The following is a 21,109-nucleotide window of genomic DNA, read 5'->3' as shown; positions in this document are numbered from 1 at the left end:
TTCCTTGAACCCATTTTGCGAGTTCACTTTAATACCACTTGCTTTATATACATGTTGCTGCTGATTGGACTTTAGTTTTGACACACCCACCAAACAAGAGAAAACGTATCTCAAACCCCGTTGCACACCGGTGCACGCCGTTTCCAGGAAACATGACGTTCAACCCGGAAACCGTAGCAAAACGTTGCGCACCGTTTTGAACTTGAACATGCCCTGGGTCATCTGACCAATCAGAGAAGAGTAGACCAATCACAACAGACTGGGTCATCTGACCAATCAGAGCAGAGGAGGCTTAGACTGACTCCTTTATCAAACCGTTTCAGACACTATGATAAAAGCTGCAATGTTTATTATGAGAATTTATTTTACCATTTTTTTTATGCATGTAAATCTGTTGTAGTTTTAGGAGACTCTTTATATAAACAATTAGGAACCTTTAAAATAGCATAATAGGGGCATCCAGCACAGTTGCCTTTTAGTCCAGGGCAGGCCATTACGCAAAGGCTTCAGGCATCAGTAGGAGGCCAAACTACTTTCCTGTAGTTAAATACGGGTGAAGTCAACAGCTCCATTGTTTTTTTTATGCAATCCAATGTATCTGGTTGATGCTGGATATGGATTTTGTCCCTGCGCTGAAAAGGCTGTTTGTCTCTCAGTAGAAATGAATTCAACTGAGAGCAGAACATCCTATATTTAGGAAGAGAAAAGACAACAATGAAATGTTCCTCCCACAACTCTTCATCCAAACGTCCTAACAAGACATCAGAAGCGCTGGACTGATTGAATTGTGTTCCCAGGATTTATGTACATGTGAACAGGGGAACACAAGCATGACTGTAACAAGCTGTGTAGTGAAGCCCTACTACATTTGTCAAAATGGGCAGTGTACAATAGTCTTTATTATTACCTGTTTTTTTAATTTGTCATTTAAATACAAAAACCCTAGAGTATGACCTCATATCCTGTTGCCCATATTCATTACGGAGTTTAAAGTGATTTTGCATGAAATCTATGGGATTGCACCTTAATATAAAATGTTAAATGACGTTGCTACTGTGTAACGGTATGAACTTAAGCCATAGTGCGTGAATATTAATTATGGCAGGAGTTCTGGGACTGTCCAATCATGCAGCTTAATTAATATTCATGATCCAAGAGTAGAATATTTCATGCTTCTAGAAGAAATTGAATCATTAAAGTTGAATGTTGAATGCATTTGTAAATGAATTAGCTTCTTAAATGTTATTATATCAATATACTGTGACACTTGACATATTGAAGGCTGTTGTTTGATTCTGCCTGTCAGGGAAACCTGAAGTACTTGAACTGAAGAAGGTTCATTAAAGAATGTGTTGAATGTTGCCTGTGGGCACGAAGGCTAATAAACAACCGAATATATCTCTGCAACTGAATAGATCATGTGATCCTTACAGTATTCTCAAATCTCTGCTCTCTTGTTCCGCAACCAAGGAAACCGTGGCTCATCCGAGCATATGAAAAGCAGGAACAGAAAGTCATGTGTTCTGGAGGAGGGGGGTGTTATTGCACACATGAGCTCGAGCAAAAACGGGAAGCCAGATTTGTTTTGGTGGATCCCTGTTCAATCCCTGAAAAATCACAGAGTCACAGAGACTTTACGTCAAAAACGACTACATATATGTTATCTCTTAATACACATTCCTGGTTTTATTTGTATTTGAGTAATTTGTATTTAGTTACTGTTAGGGTTGGGTATTGTTAGAAAAAAATTCGATATTGATCCCGATACTTTGACTTCGATACCGGTTCCTGAACAATACCTTTTTCGATACCAATTTTATGAAATAAACAAATTATCAAATTAAAAAGATTACTTTACATATTACCTAAAAAAAAAAAAAAAAACTTTTTATTTTTTTTAGTTTGTTGACTTTTTTTACAGACTCAAAGACTCATATAGGCCACTGGGGGGCGGAATATACCTCACGCTCAAGCGCATGCATAAAGCTTGCCTTAAAGCACTGGCAAAAGTCACCTAATGATTATGAATGTGTCGGGGTAAAAATAGCAAGGAGACATATTAATTGTTTATTAATAAACTAGTGTTTTCTGAGGACGTTTAAGAGGCAGTTTTTTTTGTTGTTGCAATAAATCAAGGTCGCTGTAAGGTATCTCTGCTTTTACTTAAAGGCGCTCTAAGCGATGCTGGGTGACGTCACTTCTTGTTGACGTTCAAAGTATTGTCAAACAAAATGGAGGCTAGCTCGACCCTCCCTCCTCCTCATCCCGTCCCCCCACCCCCCCTCCCTTCCGTGGATTTAGAAAAAACAAACTGGATTTACCCACCTGTCCGGCAAAAACAGAGCCAGCTGAATGTCGGATTGGAAGCCCTTCTGCCGGCGGAGTTCCCGACACCTTCTCCTTTTCCCTATTGTTTGTTATTTGTTCATCGGAACGTCGTCTCTTTGGTCGTGTGTCGGCCATATCAAAATTCAAGAGAATATACCATTTTAACGTTAGTCGTTGTCTTGGACATCTCTCCTCTAGCTAACTTCCCTCTTTATGCTTCTCTCTCCTCCCCTCCCCACACCCCCCTTCATGTGCACGCGCACTAACCCCCCAACCCCAAATCATTCTTGTCGGTGATTGGCTGGAACACTGTTTGTTATGTTTCGTGGTCCAGGCTGGGCCCGTTTGTTTTTGTTGCCGTTTGTGGAGCCTGGGCTGTCTACAGAGACCGCGTTTTCTTACAGTGTGTTCAGGGGACAGGCAGCTAGCGGATAGTGAGGAGATGTTTGCTGGATGTGACAAAAATATTTTGGCCTAAAAAACACGTGACATCGCTTAGAGCACCTTTAAGTATGGTTTTCTCTTCACACCTTCACATTTTTTAACCTGTTATTCATGAAAATCCTGCCTTCTTTCCCACCTCTAAAATCCCATTTTTGACCCTGTCCAATCCACGTTGGATTGTGAAATGTTGTAGGTTTTGTATTTCCACCTGAGCGTAGAGCGAGAATGCGAGCTGGAGATAAAGAGAGCGTTGATGCCTGAGGCAGAAGCTCCTGCTCTGATCTGCAGGTTTTGCAGGTGTTTCTGTGTGTGGTGTCTGATGCTCTGACACTGATAATAGCACCGTCTTGCCCTGCGGCAATGCTAATGCTCCTCAGGTGGAGTCGTCAAAGCAGTTAACAATGGTTGCAGGCTCGCCTAGGGGCCTTACAAGCAGCCGGCTTTCGTTCAAAAGTTTGGGGTCAGTTTTTTTTTTTAAAACCAAATGTATACTTTTATTCATTAAGGATGCATTTAATTGATCAAAAGTGACAGATTTAGTCACCTGTGCTTGTCACATGTTTTTAAAATACCTAAGCCATGAGGTATTTTATATTTTTCTAAAAACAAATTACTCGAGTGCCTTGGTGTTTTTTTTTTTTTTTGTGACAGTAAAGACATTTGTAATGTTACAAAAGATTTCTGTTTTAAAAAAAATCTAATTCAGTCATGAAACTCTAGATGGCACAGAGTGATCTGTCCTTTACGTGCAATCTGCTAGCAATCACATTGTTACCACAAGGCACAAGCTGATTGGCTTCTGCTGATCCTGAAGCTAATGAGATTTAAATAGTCTGGTTCAGTGTTCGCTGTAAGCTAGTTGTGCTGTGCGCCATCAGAGTTCCTCTGAAACCCCTCCACCTCCCCAGCTCCACCTGCCTAGATCTGCTACTGGATTCATGTATGTCTATTCGTGCAGCAGCTGTCATGATTGATATGCTGTTCTTTTGAACTTTCTGTTCATTAAAGAATACTGAAAAAAATGCATCACAGTTTCCACATAAATATGAAGCAGCACAACTGTTCACATCAGCATATTACAGTCATGTGACACTTATATATTCAGTCAAAGGAACAATCAGTTTGACCAAACAGCCACCATAACCAAGCAGATTGAAGATCTTTCTTTACTGCGAAATGCTAAAATGAATCGCTTCTTTGAAATATACAGTTTGAACTAATTCATGGAAATAAGTAAATTTTGCCCACCATAATACCATTTTTGTTCCTAAAGCAGTTACAATATTCTGTATACAATAACACCTCTTTCTTAACGCTCTCATGCTTGTGAGCTTAACATGGTCTTCTTAGGAATATTTTACAAATAATTCAGGAAATGTTCCATTGAGTCTTCATTTGATCCCTTAACTTAAATTAAAACGAGCTAAAACTAATGAATAAATTAAACTAAAATATATTTAAAGTCCCCCTGTAGTTAATAATTGTATTCCTTAACTCATCTTTGATCAACAAAATGTCATATTTAAACGTTGTTTTCTTTGAATTTTTTTTATGCCTTAAAATAGCTTGATTGTATCTAATTAGCCCCGCCTCTACTCATATTTGTCTAAAATGAACTCATTTTGCATGTGCTGTTGATTTCTCCTGTTTTAGGCTACTGATATCCTAGCATCATCGTCATCCTGAGCGTGTGTTGTCTGTTTTCCCTCAGGTCTGCTGGTTGGCACCCTTGACGTGGTGTTGGACTCCAGTGCCCGTGTGGCCCCGTACAGGATCCTCTACCAGACCCCCGATTCCCTGGTTTACTGGACCATCGCCCACGGTAACACACTGCTTCCTATTCTGGAATATTCCCTCACATCCCGCCTGCTCCCTGATGGCCTCTCGCTGCCGGAGCATTACCTCATGCCCTAGTGGAAATCAATCCACTTTTCTTTCAAACGCTGCTCGTTCGCTTACTGCCTTGGCTTTTTAAAGTTCATTTTAGGTTCAAAACTTCAATGCAGGAATCAATGCTTCAGCAAAGCCACGGTTTGTTAGGAATTGGAATTTGTGCAGGGATGCGAAGAGTCTGCTGATGCAGGACAGCGAGCGCGGTTAATGTGCAATTAAGAGCACTTATGTTGAGAGCGCCTTTGGTTATGTTAGGCAGCAGCGATACACACTGAAACTAAAGCGCCATGTCAGGAACCAATCGTTAGGCCTGGGCGGCATGCAATGGTACAAATGTGTCAACCAGTATAGATTCGTAGATCTATTTTTTTTTTTGCTGGTCTACTTTGTTATTTGCATATCAAGAGACATGGAATTAGTTCTGTCACAATACCAATGTTTCAGCAGTCAGATTTTTCAGAATTTCTCAATACCAGTTTCACTATAAAAGTTTATTTATTGCACAACTATTGCAATTGCAACACTTTCATTTTTAGCTTACTATTTTGCTGGTTTTTTTTTAAACTTAACTTCTCTATTTTATTTTATACTTAGAAATGTAAATACAAATAAAGTTATTTAAAACAATATTAATTCTTAATAAATTCTGTATTAAAACATTGGCATTTTTTCATTCAAGTAAATATTGGTTAAAAAAGGCAAAAAAGCATTAAATTATTAAATTAAACCAGTACAGATTCTGCTATACAATTCTTGCCACAGTAGATATATTTGTGTAGGAGTGATTTATGTAATTTACACTTGAAGAAACAGAGAGTTTTGTCATAATACCCAGATTTTGGTAGCCAGTAGCAATACCAAATACCACTACATTGAACAATTAACTATTTCACTATTTTATTTATCTCAGTATTTTATTTTTTTAACATAAATAAAAATAAACATATTTAAATTAATAATTTTAAATAAATGGTACATTAACACAATCATGTAGCCTTCGATAATTTTTCAGTTAAGTAAATATTTCTTTAAAAAAGAAGTTCAGTCAATATTCAGTAAGAAAATGAAAAACAAAGACGTATATAAAAGAATGCCTGAAGTTTATTAGTATTTAATTTGTGGAGGGATAATAAAGCTGTCCAAAATGATCCTACATCAACAATATGAAAATGGTCAGACATCGGAGAGCATGTTCTTAAGAGAAGGGACAACATGGAGTGGAATACAAGATATTTCAATAACATTTGTATCACCGTCACACAGTATTCACCATCATATTATCCGACCCTATCCGAGAGCATAATGTCTGAAGCCGAAAGAAAGCGCTGGCTTCCCAGAGGAGCGGAGAGTGCTCTTGTTTCTGAGCTAATCTGGTTTAGGGGCAACTGCGAATGCTGGTTCATATTTCACGAGCTGTTACTCTGGTTGCTGCAAGCCATTTGGTAAATGTCTTAATTTAAGGGGAGAGAGCCGTTTGCCTGCTCTGAGATGGGGCATGTGTTCTGTGAAAGGCTTTAGCATGACTTGGCATTTTCACTTTATTTCTATTAGATGCATATTCTACAAATAATCCTTGGCTGCATTTACAGTACATTGGTATTTTGAGACTTTTGGTAAAATAAACAATTAAATAAATTAAATATTACATACAAAGAGAGAGAGATGGGTAGATAGATGGGTATATATAATAAATGTATATATACATTAATATTAATATAAAATATATAAATGTAATATATTTATGTATATTAAATATTAACAATAATAATACAAGTATTCTGTTATTTACAATATATATTATTTGTAATATTAATACATTTAAATGTATTATAAATGTAAGATGATAAAATTATATATATACTGTGTATATATATATATATATATATATATATATATATATATATATATATATATATATATATATATATATATATATATATATATATATATATATATATATATATTTCTAAGTAAACAACCAAACAAATGTAATATTATTATTATTACAATTTAATATTAAACTTAATAATTTAAATATTTAATATAAGATTTAATATATTATTTATATTTATATATTATTTATATGTAATATATATCATATTAATAAATATTATATTATATTAATGTAAAATGATAAAATCTTATATTACATTTATTGATGTTTATGTTCTACAACTGTATTTGTTTTCTGAGTTCTGGTTAAACGTCAGACAACATGGGGTGGGGTAGTGTGTTTTTAAAATCATTGTGTATTTCCATCTTCACCTATTTGCAGGGCACTAGTCACAGAGCAATCTTAAAGAATCATTTCGCTTGCCAGTAATGTGTTTGATTCATTGCCTGAGGAGAGCTGTGCTAATTCATAGCTAATTAAATGATGAATCCGGACCCATCTGTTCAGTACTGGAAGCAAATGAAGTCACTGCGGATAAAGACTTCAAATGAAATGTATTATCCTAAACTGGTGGATTAGTATTATTTGAAAACTAAGAGGTTCCAAAATGTTTTTGTTTCTCGCAGGGAGCTCTCGTAAGGAGATCACGGAGAACTGGGAATGGCTGGAGCAGAATCTGCTGCAGACACTCTCCATCTTCGAGAACGAGAATGACATCACCACGTTCGTCAAGGGCAAAATACAGGTCCGACAAACATTTGAAACTGTATTCAAGTACCCTGGTTTATATGTACCTGTAAAGGTCTTGCTTTTGTTATTGGGTTCTGCTAGAATAGATTTTCATGCTTGAATGCAAAGTTATTTTTCGTTCTTCACTTAGGGGTAAAAAGAAGTTGGAAATACATTTGCAGTGATATACTGTTAACGAACATCCCAACATCACCCTCACTGCTGAGAGCGACGTTTAGATGAATTATATGTAAATGTGTGCTGCGCGCTTTACTCTCAGTAACAAAATAAATACAAAAAAAAATGACAGGGGTGAGAAGAGAAGAGTCCCCCTGTAGTCAATAATTTTATTCTTTAAAACTGACATATTTAAAAGTTTTTTCCTTGAAAAAAATCGTCATGCCTTAAAACAGCTTGAATGTAACTTGACACCCTTGCCTCATTTAGTATATATGCGGTTCTATGAATATGCAAATGAGCCCTGCCTCCACTCACTCGCTCCAGCTCAGAGATCCACTGGTTGACGATCACACGTTGATCTGATTGGTTACAAGGTAGTTTGTGACGTCAGAAACACCAGCGATTTCAAACCGTGTGTTTGAGACTGTCTTTGGTTCACTGCAGTTTTAAGGAGAAAATACTCAGCAATGGTGTCGACTTATGAATTTACACATGGTGTGTCTGAAAGCACATTAAAAACACCACATAGACACATAAACAACATTTAAAAACTTGATTTTACCACAGGGGGACTTTAAGAAACCATCTGATCATAGCGACGTGGAAATGTTTGCACCAGCTCTGCAATCCGGCACTCCAGTCAAGTCACTTCACGTTTATTCATATAGCACTTTATACACTAGATTATTTAAAAGCAAGCAGCTGTACAGTATTAAACATGAAAAAACATTATCAGTGTCTCTTTCAATTAGAATTACAACTTCAGTTTCTGCTATAAAGCAACTCACCATGTTTTTACTCACGTCTGACCTCGACAGACCGAACAGAATGAATCAACTTTCACGTCAAAGAAGGCGGAGCCTCAGAGCCACGCCTACCTATTACGTAATCACCACGGACCAATGGTGGTACGAAGGTGTTTACCAGCCGTAGCAAACTTTTCTGTTCCGAACTCCCAAAATGAACTCCAAATTTTGTCTGAAATGTGACGTCACACCTGTTCGCGTGTCGGTGTTCACATGTGTCTGTCTGTGTGTTTGTGTCCAGGGCATTATAGCAGAATACAACAAGAGCCACGACATCAAAGAGGATGACGACACGGACAAGTTCAAGGAGGCCATCGCTAAGTTTCGTAAGCTCTTCGGCATGCCGGAGGAGGAGAAGCTGGTGAACTACTACTCCTGCAGCTACTGGAAGGGGAAGGTGCCACGACAGGGCTGGCTGTACCTCAGCATCAACCACCTCTGCTTTTACTCATACCTGCTCGGGAAAGAGGGTGAGTACGGCATGAGGAGATCAAGAGACCTTTTTCAATTCACTGGATAACTTTGATTCACTACAAGTTCGTGTTCATTATATGCACTTACATGCCTATTGCCAACAAAACACAGACATTTGTTGTTACTTGCCACCTGCAATTCGGACTCATGATCGGGATATTTTAGCGCTGGAAACGCTCCATCTTTCAGATTCAAACGATCTGCAAATCCAGCGTTGATCTGAGCCTTGCTTATAAAACATTTGTCACCAAAATGCCGGGAACAAACAAACACACTTGCAAACACTTCGTTGCTGCCCTGGAAAAACAAACTGCATCCACTGTTCCCCTAACGCTGGGTTCTTTGGGAAGCTGAACAAGGTTATCTTTCCTTCACAACCAAAAACACACTTCTTTGGTGATGTTTTTGATTTCGTGGTCTAAAAACAAAATGACAGCGTTGCCGTATCAGCATTGAAATACTACGTCATACGTCCAACTCATTTTTTAAACTTTGGCCATGTTTAGCATGAGAATCCAACTCTTTAACAGTGTAAATAAGTCAGAACACATGAAACAGCATTAGACATCCCAATGTTAAAACCAGCAAAATTATGCATCAGCCATTGTTAACATAATCTAAAGTTTTATTAAGAACCGACAATCAGTAATTAAGTCAGAATGCATGAAATGGCATTAGACATCGCCTTCAACTCTCTGAGGGATAGACTAACAGTGTGGTTTTTACTTTCAAAGCCACTATATTTTCTGCTAATATGCTCTGTCTCAACGAATCTTAACATTTGCTCTTCTTGTTTGTTTCAGCTAAGCTGGTGATCCGCTGGGCTGACATCACTCAGCTGGAGAAGAACGCCACGCTCCTGCTGCCGGACATGGTGCGCGTCAGCACACGCCTCAGCGAGCACGTCTTCTCCGTCTTCCTGAACATCAACGAGACCTTTAAACTCATGGAGCAGCTTGCCAACATCGCCATGAGACAGCTCCTGGACAACAAGGGCTTCGAGCAGGACCGCTCTCTGCCCAAACTCAAGAAGAAGTCGCCCAAGAAAGTCTCGGCCCTCAAAAGGTCTGTGCCAGTGTCGCTCATGAAGCCAGTGAAGAGATAAAACAATATAAAACTGAGCCAAGAAAACTTGGTGACATTTATACTTTTAATGGAGAAATAGTGATATTAACTGAACTGATTCATTTTTTTAATAAGCTGTTTTTGCACTGCTGTTAAATTTGTAATTATTCTTCTGAAAATGTGACTATAAAGTTTAAAAATAAGACATTTCATATTTAAAAGAGAAAAACGATAAAATGTGCAACCATTGAAGAACTTTTAATATGTATATGTAGTAATTTAGTGAAAGAATTCATTTCACTAGATTATAAAAGTGACTAATTTTAAATCTTAATTTTTGATTAGTCTTCTGAAATTTTTACTATAAAGTTTAAAAACAGGCTTTTTTTATTTAAGAGAAAACTTGATGAATTGAGTACCCAATGAAGTACTTTTTTAATATGTAGTAATTTAGTATTAATTTCACTTGACTTATAAGGATAACTATTTTTAAATTTGTTGTGATTATTCTTCTGACATTGTCTATAAAGTTTAAAAATAGGCTTTTTTTTTTTTGAAAGAGAAAAACCATTAAACGAGTACCTGATGAAGTACTTTTACTAAATTACTTCATATTAAAAGTATTTATTTCACAAGATTAATAAGATAACTAATTTTAAATGTTAATATGTTGTGATTATTCTTCCAAAATGTTGTCTATAAAGTTTAAAAATAGACTTTTTTTATTTAAAAGAGAAAATTATTAAACGATTACCTGATGAAGTACTTTTAATATGTAATAATTTAGTAAAAGTATTAATTTCACTAGATATACACTAAAAATATATACATTACTACTTGATTATGTAATATATAAAAAAAGAAGTGAAATTTCTTGCAAAAAATAATTACAAACAAGAAAATTGCTAACCGCACCCTGAATTCAGTCCGGACTAAAAACAGTCTAGACACATTTTTTTTATTTCTGCATTGTGCAAAAAGTTCAAAGTGCATGTGCATTAAAAGCTAGACAAGTAAAAAATAATTATAAGTTTAGTGATATATGCTTTTACTGTGTAGGAAAATTATTAAATAAAATGTATATTGTGATTAAATAAATTCTTGTAGTGATATACTGTAACATTTTTGTTTTGTAACAACTGCTTTAAGTTAACATTATGAACAACAAAATGTCAGATTTATATTGCAATTGCCTTAAAGATGTCAGTGTAAATGCAAAATAGTGAAGGATTAAATTTTGGAGTAAATGGCCGTCTGGCAACTATGTGAAATCGGAAGTAGCAAATCTGGTTTTCCTTCAGAGCGCTTTGAAAGCCGTCTGTGCAAACTAAGAGGATTATCTGAGAACGCTTTGACGTGCGGAACGGCTCCGCTCCACCAATTTTGTTAGCAATATGGATTTAGAAGAAGTTTAGAAAACTTTATAGCAGCCTTTTTTCAGTATTATATTTGTTTCTGCGCCTTCAGAGATTTGGACGCCAGGGCTAAAAGCGAGCGATACCGGGCACTTTTCCGCTTGCCGAAGGACGAGAAATTGGACGGCCACACAGACTGCACGCTATGGACCCCCTTCAACAAGATGCACATCCTCGGACAGATGTTTGTCTCCACTAACTACATCTGCTTCACCAGTAAAGAGGAGACCGCCTGCAGCCTGATTATCCCACTCAGAGAGGTCCGTCACTGGATTGCTAATCTAATGACATGATACTCTAATAAAAAGTTTTAAGGGTTTTTTTTATTCAAAACTTTACATAATTGACCCCCGGTTTCACAGACAAAGCTTTTGAGTCTAGTCCCAGACTAAAATGGATGTTTGAGCTGTTAACTGAAAGCAACTTGCACTGATATATCTTAAAATATGTAAGTGCCATTGTTTAGATGCACACCAGTAATGTTTTTTTGCTGAGGGACGTTTATAAAAGCTACTTAAATGTCCTAATTAAATAAGGCCTAATCCTGGCTTAATCTAAACCCTGTCTGTGAAACCAGGCCTGAGTGTTTATAAGCATTTATCCCACATTATCCTCCATCTTTCACAAACCAGTCAGTTCCAAAAGTATGAAAACATTTTCAGTGTTTCTCTCAGAAATTTGTGAAAATAAAATGGGTTGTGAGTTGCATGTTGCATGATCCTGTCCTTCTCTCTCTCGTCACTAGGTGACCATCGTTGAGAAAGCCGATAGCTCCAACGTCCTTCCCAGCCCATTGTCAATCAGCACCAAAAACAAAATGACCTTCCTCTTTGCCAACCTCAAAGACCGGGACTTCCTGGTGCAGAGGATCTCAGACTTCCTTCAGCAGACCTCCTCCAAAATCTACTTTGAGCGGGAAATCACAGGCAGCCTCAGCAGCTCAGACGACGAGGTGGGTACAACACTGTTAGTTTGTATGTGTGTATGTGACCCCTGCTGGCAGAATGAGTCGCAATGAGCACATCTTCCAAAATGACTTATTTTTGTTTTCACATTCTCTATTAAAAAACCTTCAAAACGATGTATGATTTGTTGGAATCAGACAAAAAAAATGACTGAGTTACACCTGTTTAAAGTCGATTAAGTCAATTTTGAGAAAAATCGAGTTAAAGTTTTCAGAAGGTTACAAAACAAAACCACCTAGCAACCATCCCTTTAAAATCCCTGGCAATAACACCAAATTTGGCACACACCAAGTCAAAACCAAATATCTGTAGGATCTTTATTTTGTTATACATTTTATTGAACAGACTGCCTATATTCAGACCTACTGTACCGCACGGATGTAATATAATGTTACACATCAGATGATTTTCCCCAACAGTTAACCAAACGTTTATTTAAGACATAACAGATAATGTTTGTGTGAATACTCGCAAAGGCAGATATTTTGAAATACTGTAATTCTGTGTGTATGTGTACATCACGATCGCGTGCTGTCTGAGAGCCTTTGTGCGCACGCTTCGGATCTGTCAGGCAGAGCGAGTAAGATCGTTTTGTTAACATCAGCATGAGTTTGAAAATCACATTTCATTGGTTCAGAGGCTCATGCCATCGAGAATTCGCTAGGAATATTGACAAAGTTGTAATACTGCACTTTACACGATACCAAACATGTGCTGAGGGGAAGCGCGAGAAGTGAGCAGAGAAAAACTGGATATTTCATGGACAAAGGAAAGGTACTCCTCTCATAAAACACACAAATAACGATACTTTTAGATGTGTGATAGCTATTTGGAGCATTGGGATCGCTAGACAAGGGCTTAATGAACCCATTTTTGTTAGAACCTCAAAATCGACTAAAATTAAATAAAAATCAGTTGTTTTGCCTGTGGCTCGAAATCAGCCATTGCACATTCTGACTCCTTTTGCCAGCACGGGTCACACATATATACATGTATATGCATATCTATAGATGCTGTGTCTAATGCTGGCCCCTGTGTGCAGGTGTACTCGCAGCAGGGCAGTGTCCTGTCATGTAGTCCTCAGTGCAGCGCTCTCGGCTCTGAGGGAGAGAGTGAGAGGCAGTTCAATCTCAATGATAGCAGGGTTCCCACCGCAACACAAGCCCTGATGACCATGTACCGCCGGCGCTCCCCGGAGGAGTTCAACCCCAAACTGGTACAACACCCTCAGTAACACTTTTTTTTTTTTTTTTTAATTTTGTCACTTTTTACTGATAGTACACATGAAGAAGCTCAGGAATCTATAGCAGGGGCAAGCGTAGTTTTGGAAACACTAGGAAACGCTTCGTAAAAATAGGACTTGTGTGTCTCGTTCTTTAATGGTCCGCTGGAAGTAAAGCCGTCGTGATGCCAAACCCCCTCATGGAAAAAGAAAGCCTTCGTGTTTACAACTCAGGCCCTGTTTAATACTTAGGTTTATAATTATACATTTATAATTAACATTAATTGTTCGAGTAAACTATTCTTATTTCGAAGTTACGTAGTTCTCTAGCTTAATTACGGGTTGTTTGGCTCTTTAGCATATAATGTGAGGTTACAGGTGTGTGTTTATCGGCATTCGAATGCACATCATCCAGTCAGAATTCAAAACCTGAAGTAACATGTTATTGTGTTTGTTGTGGTTAAAGCAGATGCTTTTGTAAGAAACACACAGGAAGTGCAACTCATGTTCTGTTTGCTGACCTGCAACAAATGACCTGAAAAACCTGCTGATTCAACTCATTTACTTTCAAACTAGTTATGCTGTGTTCATTTAGTCACAATATCAGTGCGCTAGAGCAAAAATGTATGTTTTGCATTCAGAGGAGTGTTTTAATGATTTTTATGGGGGGATTCTGCTCGCAAGATTGTCTAATCTAAAGCTTTCATGCACCACATTTCAAATTTCAGAATTGAAAGCTAATGTTGTTCACGGCTCACTGGCTTCGCTTATTCGTTCAAGTCAGAGTCGAAGTTGAAGTCTGTGCAGCAGTGATGAGATGCTCTCTATTTAATCGCTTGTTTTCAGGCTAAAGAGTTTCTGAAGGAGCAGGCCTGGAAGAATCACTTCACCGAATACGGCCAGGGAGTGTGCATGTACCGCACGGAAAAGACCAAAGACCTCGTGCTGCAGGGCATCCCGGAGAACATGAGAGGAGAGCTGTGGCTCCTGTTTTCTGGTGAGTCAAACGGCCGACAGACGTCTTGCGTCCCACACGGACAACAGGGAAAAACAGAGCTGAATGCATGCAATAAAATGCAACTAACCAGGGGTGCGTTTCCCAAAGCCAACATGGTCGCAAGTTCTGCCGTTACCAATAGAGTTCAATGGAAATTGCGATCGTAGTTGGCTAACGATGCTTTTGGGAAATGCACCCCAGATAATCAAGCACAGTTAGGGCACCAAAATAAATACTTATTACATTTACATAAATGCATTTAGCAGACGCTTTTATCCACAGTGACTTTACAAACGACGAACAAAAGCAATGCGTCAAAGAGCAAACAATATTCGTAATTTACTTTTGTCTGCTCATATCATTTGTTGTTGACATCAAAGAGTCTGTCAAAACAATATCTACTAATTAATGTCATTTGGTGGAAGGAAGCTAGTCAAATTAGAGTGATGCCAGCATGGACAAGTTGCGTGTCATGACAAAACTCAGAGGGTTGTCTGAGTTCAATAATAATGAAATTTAAGTTAGATTTTTTTATTTTTTTTATTTTTTTATATATAGCAAATCTCAGCTGCCTGATTTATTTATTTGGACGTGAAATGTAACTATATTATTGGCAAGCTCTTTTTAAAGTTTGACACATAAGCATGTCCAACTTTATCGACGATTTATACTAAATAGCAAATCACAACTGCTTGATTACGTATCGGAAAATGTAAACTAGATTATCACACAGCTCTAATCTGCTAAATGCGACCATAAGGCATAAAAATATTAAAATCATTAAACATTACTTTAAAACAATGTGTATTTTTAACAGTGCTATGTAAATAGATTTGACTTTGACTTTGAAATGTAACATTTTAACAAACATTTTTGTATCATGCAATAAACAATAATCAGGACACCACTTCATGACCCATTTGAAATCTGGGTCGTGAAGCAAAACCAGCCACTGCACTAGACATTTGAATATTCAATAACAACCTGGACATGTTTAAAGGTGTTTACTCTCTTTTACGTGCACATACACACACACACAAACACACCTACACACCTGTTTTGTTGTGGTTATCGCGTGGTGCAGTGCATGTACCTGTTTATATTTGACGCTGCTTCCTGTTTGTATATTTGAGTACCCTATTCTGAAGAGTCGAGTTTCATAGGCCAGTGCACAAACTGAAACACACGACCGCACAAGCAAATAATCTAGCTGCCTTGTGTTTCACAGTTTTGTGTAATAGCAGGGGGAAACTAGCCTGGCAAGCCAGACTTACATCAAGATGTTAGGTCTGGGATAAACGGCTGTCTTTCAAATTCCCTCTGCACGCAATAGGACAGCGCTTCAACCAACCAGAGCGTTTTCCCAACAGCAGAGCTTAGTTGATAGATTCAACTTTTGCCATATCTGGCCGGCAAAACGACGAACACATCTTCCTTTTTTTTAGAATGACGTTCTTTGCTCTTTTCTCAAAGAAAAACTTCCTAGGCTAGGGGCAAACAACAAGTTCTTTAAATCAAGTAGCTCAGCTACTGTTAAATTACCCTTTTGAACAAGTAGTTCACTACACAAGCTGCTCACTACTTTGAAGCTTCAATAAATGTACAGTAATAGCGTTGTTTCAGTAATAGTTTTGGTGATGATTGACACATTTAGTTGGTAACATTAAAAAAAGCTGTTCAAAATGGTGGATACAATTGATAATCGTAATTTTAGCCTAATGCACTATAGTTATAACAAACGTTGGCGTAATTTATACATTTTGAACTGTTGTTAACCAAACGGCTCATGTGGAAATGCAGAAGCAAGCTTCATGTCAGTACATCAGAGCATTGCAAAGATGCAGCATCACTTCCTGTATGACAGTCACCACTAATAAATTTATTGATGCATTTCATGCAAACTGTTTAGTATATCAAGAACTTTTAATCACTTTTGACTAGCATGGTCAAACAATAAAAATAGCAGAAAATATATTTTATATGTGATAAAATATATAAATAAACTACATGATAAAATATATATTTTATGAAACAAATTTAAATAAAAATATTATGATATTTTAAAATAAGAATGAATAACATATTTTAAAATGTTTTATCACTAGAGAAAGATTACATTCAGTCTTTAATGCATCTTAAAAAAAAAAACAGGAAAGATTTTTGAATATCTGTTAAGTATCAAATTGTAATATTGGAGTTTAACTGTTTATTGTACCTGTAAATTATTGCATGCATAAAACATGCATATAAAAGTAGACTTGAATTGAATTAAATTAGAGTTGAATTTAATTTGATTAAATTAAAGTAGAGTTGAATTAAATTAGCTAAATCATTTGTGTAATTTTGAGTGTGTGTATTGTTGTGTGCAGGGGCGATTAACGAGATGGCCACTCATCCTGGTTATTACGAGGATCTGGTGGAGAAGTCGATGGGGAAATATAATCTGGCCACAGAGGAGATCGAGCGAGACCTTCACCGGTCTCTCCCGGAGCATCCGGCCTTCCAGAACGAGATGGGCATCGCAGCCTTGCGTCGAGTCCTCACTGCGTACGCCTTTCGCAACCCCAACATCGGCTACTGCCAGGTGTGATGCACATGTCCACAGCTTCCACAACACACACACGCACAGCACGGTCATAACGCCAGCTCGTCTTCCTCCACAGGCCATGAACATCGTGACCTCGGTCCTGCTGCTGTACGCCAAAGAAGAAGAGGCCTTCTGGCTCCTGGTGGCCTTGTGTGAGCGGATGCTTCCCGATTACTACAACACCAGAGTTGTAGGTGAGCTCCAGGATCATCCAGCTTCTCCTCCACTAGGGCTGCACGATTAATCTGCGATTAAACAAAGGCTGCGATTATTTTATGCATAGCTTGTCAATGCAGCGGCTGATCAGTAGTAAATGCTACTCCATCTGAACACCAGAGGGCGTCTCACACACACGTGCCAAAGTACGATAACACACAGCATCCCAGGAAATCTCTATTGCTGTAGCTGAATAAACAAAGAATTGAAACGCTTTAATTAAACATGACTGATAAACACACGACTGCCTTATTCTGTGTAAGAAGCACATCATCTCAGAAGGATGAGCTCAACTGTTTGGAGTAAAAGCATGTTATTAAATATTGTCTTTTGTTGGACAAGAGGTTCATAAATGCTTCTCATGTTTGGAAAGATGTTTGACGCGTGTTGCTTTTTCAAATGCACGTTATAAGTGACTTAAACTCACAGTGCTTTCAGAAGGAGCAGCGTTTACAGAGCCGTGCATCAATGACAAGCTGCGCATTAAAAATAATCACAGCCTTTGCGATTTCATAATCGCGATAAGCCAAATTGTTAGTTGTGCAGCCCTATCAGCCACCAAACGGCTCGGATTCAAGAAGATCTGACAGCACTGAGTGTGTGTGTGTGTATCTCAGGTGCTTTGGTGGACCAGGGTGTGTTCGAGGAGCTGGCCCACGTCTACGTTCCTCAGCTGTACGACTGCATGCAGGCTCTGGGCGTCATCTCCACCATCTCCCTCTCCTGGTTCCTCACACTCTTCCTGTCCGTCATGCCCTTCGAGAGCGCCGTGGTGGTGGTCGACTGCTTCTTCTACGAGGGCATCAAGGTCATCTTCCAGCTGGCTCTGTCCGTGCTCGACGCCAACATCCACCAGCTGCTGGACTGTAAAGATGACGGGGAAGCCATGACCATCCTGGGCAGGTAGGACGACCGCGTACTACTGAGTATGTGTAGTATACAGCATAATGAGTACAGTTAGTATATGTAGTGTTCGGCATATGTACTGTACTGCAAAGTGATTATATGCTGCATACTACATAGAGTATACACTATACTGCAAATTAGTGTGTGTAGCTGTTGTGTTCACTGAATAATGTTGATTGGCAAATGCCCACTAGAGGAAGTTTATGCATTATGTGGGGAACTGGTATGCATGTGTGAGGGGAAGAGAAAGTTGTGTTTTTTGGTACACGCAATGCTAGTAAAGAGACATGTGAGTTACCTGAATGTGATCTCTTGATTTATGAGACTATACAACAGTAGCGTGCTATGTAGTGAGTCAAAATATAGTCTATAAGCAAAGTTTTTGTATGCTGCAATATTATTAAATGCTGCATATACACTATTTAGAAAATTTAGTATATGCACCATACTATGTAGTTAGTATTGTTAGGGGGGGTAACAGCTGTCAGACCCAGGACCAGATATGATGAAAGAAGACCAGGAGTCGTGAAGTTCAATCAGATAAATAAAAATTTACTGTAGAATAGTTTGCAGTTCAATTGGTAGAGCCAGCGTCAAAGTCTCACGAGGAGGTCGCAAGCCAACTCTACCTTACACAAAATCTGACACCAATTATACCATTTCCAAGGGCATTCATTACATCTTTGCTACTGATAATGTTCACTTTATTCTTTAGAGAAATACACATGAAAGAAGTACAATTCTGTGAACTAGATCATGCAAGTCACATAGAGGTTGACCCCTGGCTGTAATAATTAAAAACAGACACCGAGTCATCTGATGAGTCTTCAGGCTTGCCCTCTTCTATCAGTTATTAGCTGTTTTCCCAATACAAAGAGCCTGTTCTCAAGGTCCTCGTTCAGGGCAATAAAGATTAGTCACAGACACCATAATGCACTTAGAAATATACTGGTAGAAATGCTGACAACAAAATATGATTAAAACTATATGTGAATCACTCGTTGAATATAGCAATGATGATTATATAACTTGATTAGTACTTGTTATAGGAATAATGTAAAAAACTCAAAAGGATATATAGATATAGTGAAGAGACAAGGGATTCTAACCCTTCAGTATAAATATTGTCTATAAGCAAAGTTTATGTTTGTATACTGCAAAAATATCATATGCTGCATACTACATAGTACGCAATTTGCATAGTACGAGACATTTGCAGTATAGTGTATATTCTATGTAATGAGTGTGTGAAAATGTAGTTTATTAGCACAATTTGTGTATGTTGTGTGCTGCAAAGTGATCATATGCTGCATACTAGAGTATACAGTATACTGCAGATTTGGTGTATGCAGCATACTATGTAGACCGTAAGCAAAGATTGTTTATGCTTGTGTTTATGCAAAGTCGTTATACTGTATGCTGCAAATTACAGAGTACACTGTGTATACTGCCAGTTAAGTTCGTATTGTACTACATAGTAGTGAGTACATATTGCCTGCAAACTAAGTTTATGTTGTGCTGCAAATGATTATATGCTGCATATTACACTGATTATACACTATACTGCACATCTGGTGTATGTAGTGTACTACAAATGTATTGTATTATGTTCATACAAAGTGATTATGTGCTGCATGCTACATAGAGTACACAGTACATACTGCAAGATCAGTTAAATAGTGTACTGTGTACTCAGTATACATAGTCTATAAGCAAATGCAGCGTTTGTGTGCAGCAGAGTGAGTGTTGTATGTAGTATGCTGCATAATGAGTGTAGTGGTGCAAAGTGATTATATGCTGCATAGTGAGTGTACAGTATACTACAAGTTGACTAAATGTTGCACGCAATGCCACAAACATATTGTACTACATTTATATAGTATGCTGACACAAACGAGTGTGTGTGTGTGTGTTGTAGGTATCTGGACAGCGTGACCAATAAGGACAGCACCCTTCCTCCGATCCCTCATCTTCACTCGCTCCTGACGGATAACGGCGAGCCTCATCCTGAGGTGGACATCTTCAAACTTGTGCGCTGCTCGTATGAGGTTCGTTCATCTGAAGTTTCTCCTTGTTCTTTCTTTAATGTTCACTAATAGCATGGTGATGTATATATTACAGGGCTCACCGGCTTAAAGTGTGTTCTGTCTGTGTCATATTGCGCGTTTGCTCATTTTCGCAGAAGTTCGGCTCCATTCGTGCGGATGTGATCGAGCAGATGCGTTTCAAACAGAGACTGAGAGTGATCCAGGCCATTGAAGACACCACCAAACGCAATGTGGTAATCTGACACTCTCCATACTGGCTCAAATCAGCGGATCTGTGACTTTTAGTTTTAGTGAAGCACTGCACACACGTTCATGTTTGCCTAATCCGCTGGTTTTCCAGGTGCGGACCATCGTGACGGAGACGCCCTTCAGCATCGATGAGTTGGAGGAGCTCTACACACTCTTTAAGGTCAGTCACATGACGAGGTCATGAGCCGACTCCAGCAACATGAGTGTGTCAAGTCAAGTCACCGTTATTTATATAGCGCTCTATACAATACAGATTGTTTCAAAGCAGCTTTACAGGGATAACAGGAGAATGATTCAGTGATGCAAACAGTTCATTTAAGCTGTACGGCAGCTCTATAAGAAAAGTGTCATTGTTCAGCTGGTCAGTTCAATGTTGATTCATTGTAAAGATCATCAGTTATTAAATTAGTTCAACTATAAGCGGTTCTGTAGAAAACTCAGTTCAGTTCTCATCCAATAGTGTCAGTGCAGTCAAGTCAGTAAAGGTCCTTGCACACTGAGTCCGAAATTTTCTCACGTTAAAATATAAATACGACTTTACGTTGTGTCAATCAGGTATACACACGGCCTCTGAAACTTTACATTTAAACTTAAAGTAAAATGTTCTGCGTTTTGAGAGGTGTTTTGACAATTCAGAGCCACCGTACAAGCGAACGCCTAAATCCTGAACTGCTCAGGATCAATCGGTCAC

At 38.2% G+C, this 21,109-nt stretch overlaps 1 protein-coding gene across 1 annotated transcript in view; it reads left to right on the top strand.

The window, feature by feature from the left end:
* Positions 1-21,109, top strand: part of tbc1d9 (TBC1 domain family, member 9 (with GRAM domain)) — a 32,996-nt gene that overhangs the window by 3,503 nt on the left and 8,384 nt on the right. Inside the window, exons 2-15 of the mRNA XM_084106740.1 lie at positions 4,484-4,594; positions 7,186-7,304; positions 8,516-8,744; positions 9,552-9,813; positions 11,281-11,488; positions 11,974-12,180; positions 13,236-13,409; positions 14,262-14,412; positions 16,782-16,996; positions 17,076-17,193; positions 17,833-18,118; positions 20,040-20,169; positions 20,304-20,402; positions 20,510-20,578. Coding sequence (XP_083962866.1) covers positions 4,484-4,594; positions 7,186-7,304; positions 8,516-8,744; positions 9,552-9,813; positions 11,281-11,488; positions 11,974-12,180; positions 13,236-13,409; positions 14,262-14,412; positions 16,782-16,996; positions 17,076-17,193; positions 17,833-18,118; positions 20,040-20,169; positions 20,304-20,402; positions 20,510-20,578 — 2,378 coding nt within the window. The remainder of the gene's footprint in view (positions 1-4,483; positions 4,595-7,185; positions 7,305-8,515; positions 8,745-9,551; positions 9,814-11,280; positions 11,489-11,973; positions 12,181-13,235; positions 13,410-14,261; positions 14,413-16,781; positions 16,997-17,075; positions 17,194-17,832; positions 18,119-20,039; positions 20,170-20,303; positions 20,403-20,509; positions 20,579-21,109) is intronic.

The sequence above is a fragment of the Abramis brama genome, assembly GCF_963993115.1.
Source record: "Abramis brama genome assembly, chromosome: 2".
Classification (NCBI taxonomy): Eukaryota; Metazoa; Chordata; class Actinopteri; order Cypriniformes; family Leuciscidae; genus Abramis; species Abramis brama.
This window is presented reverse-complemented; position numbering and strand designations above follow the sequence as displayed.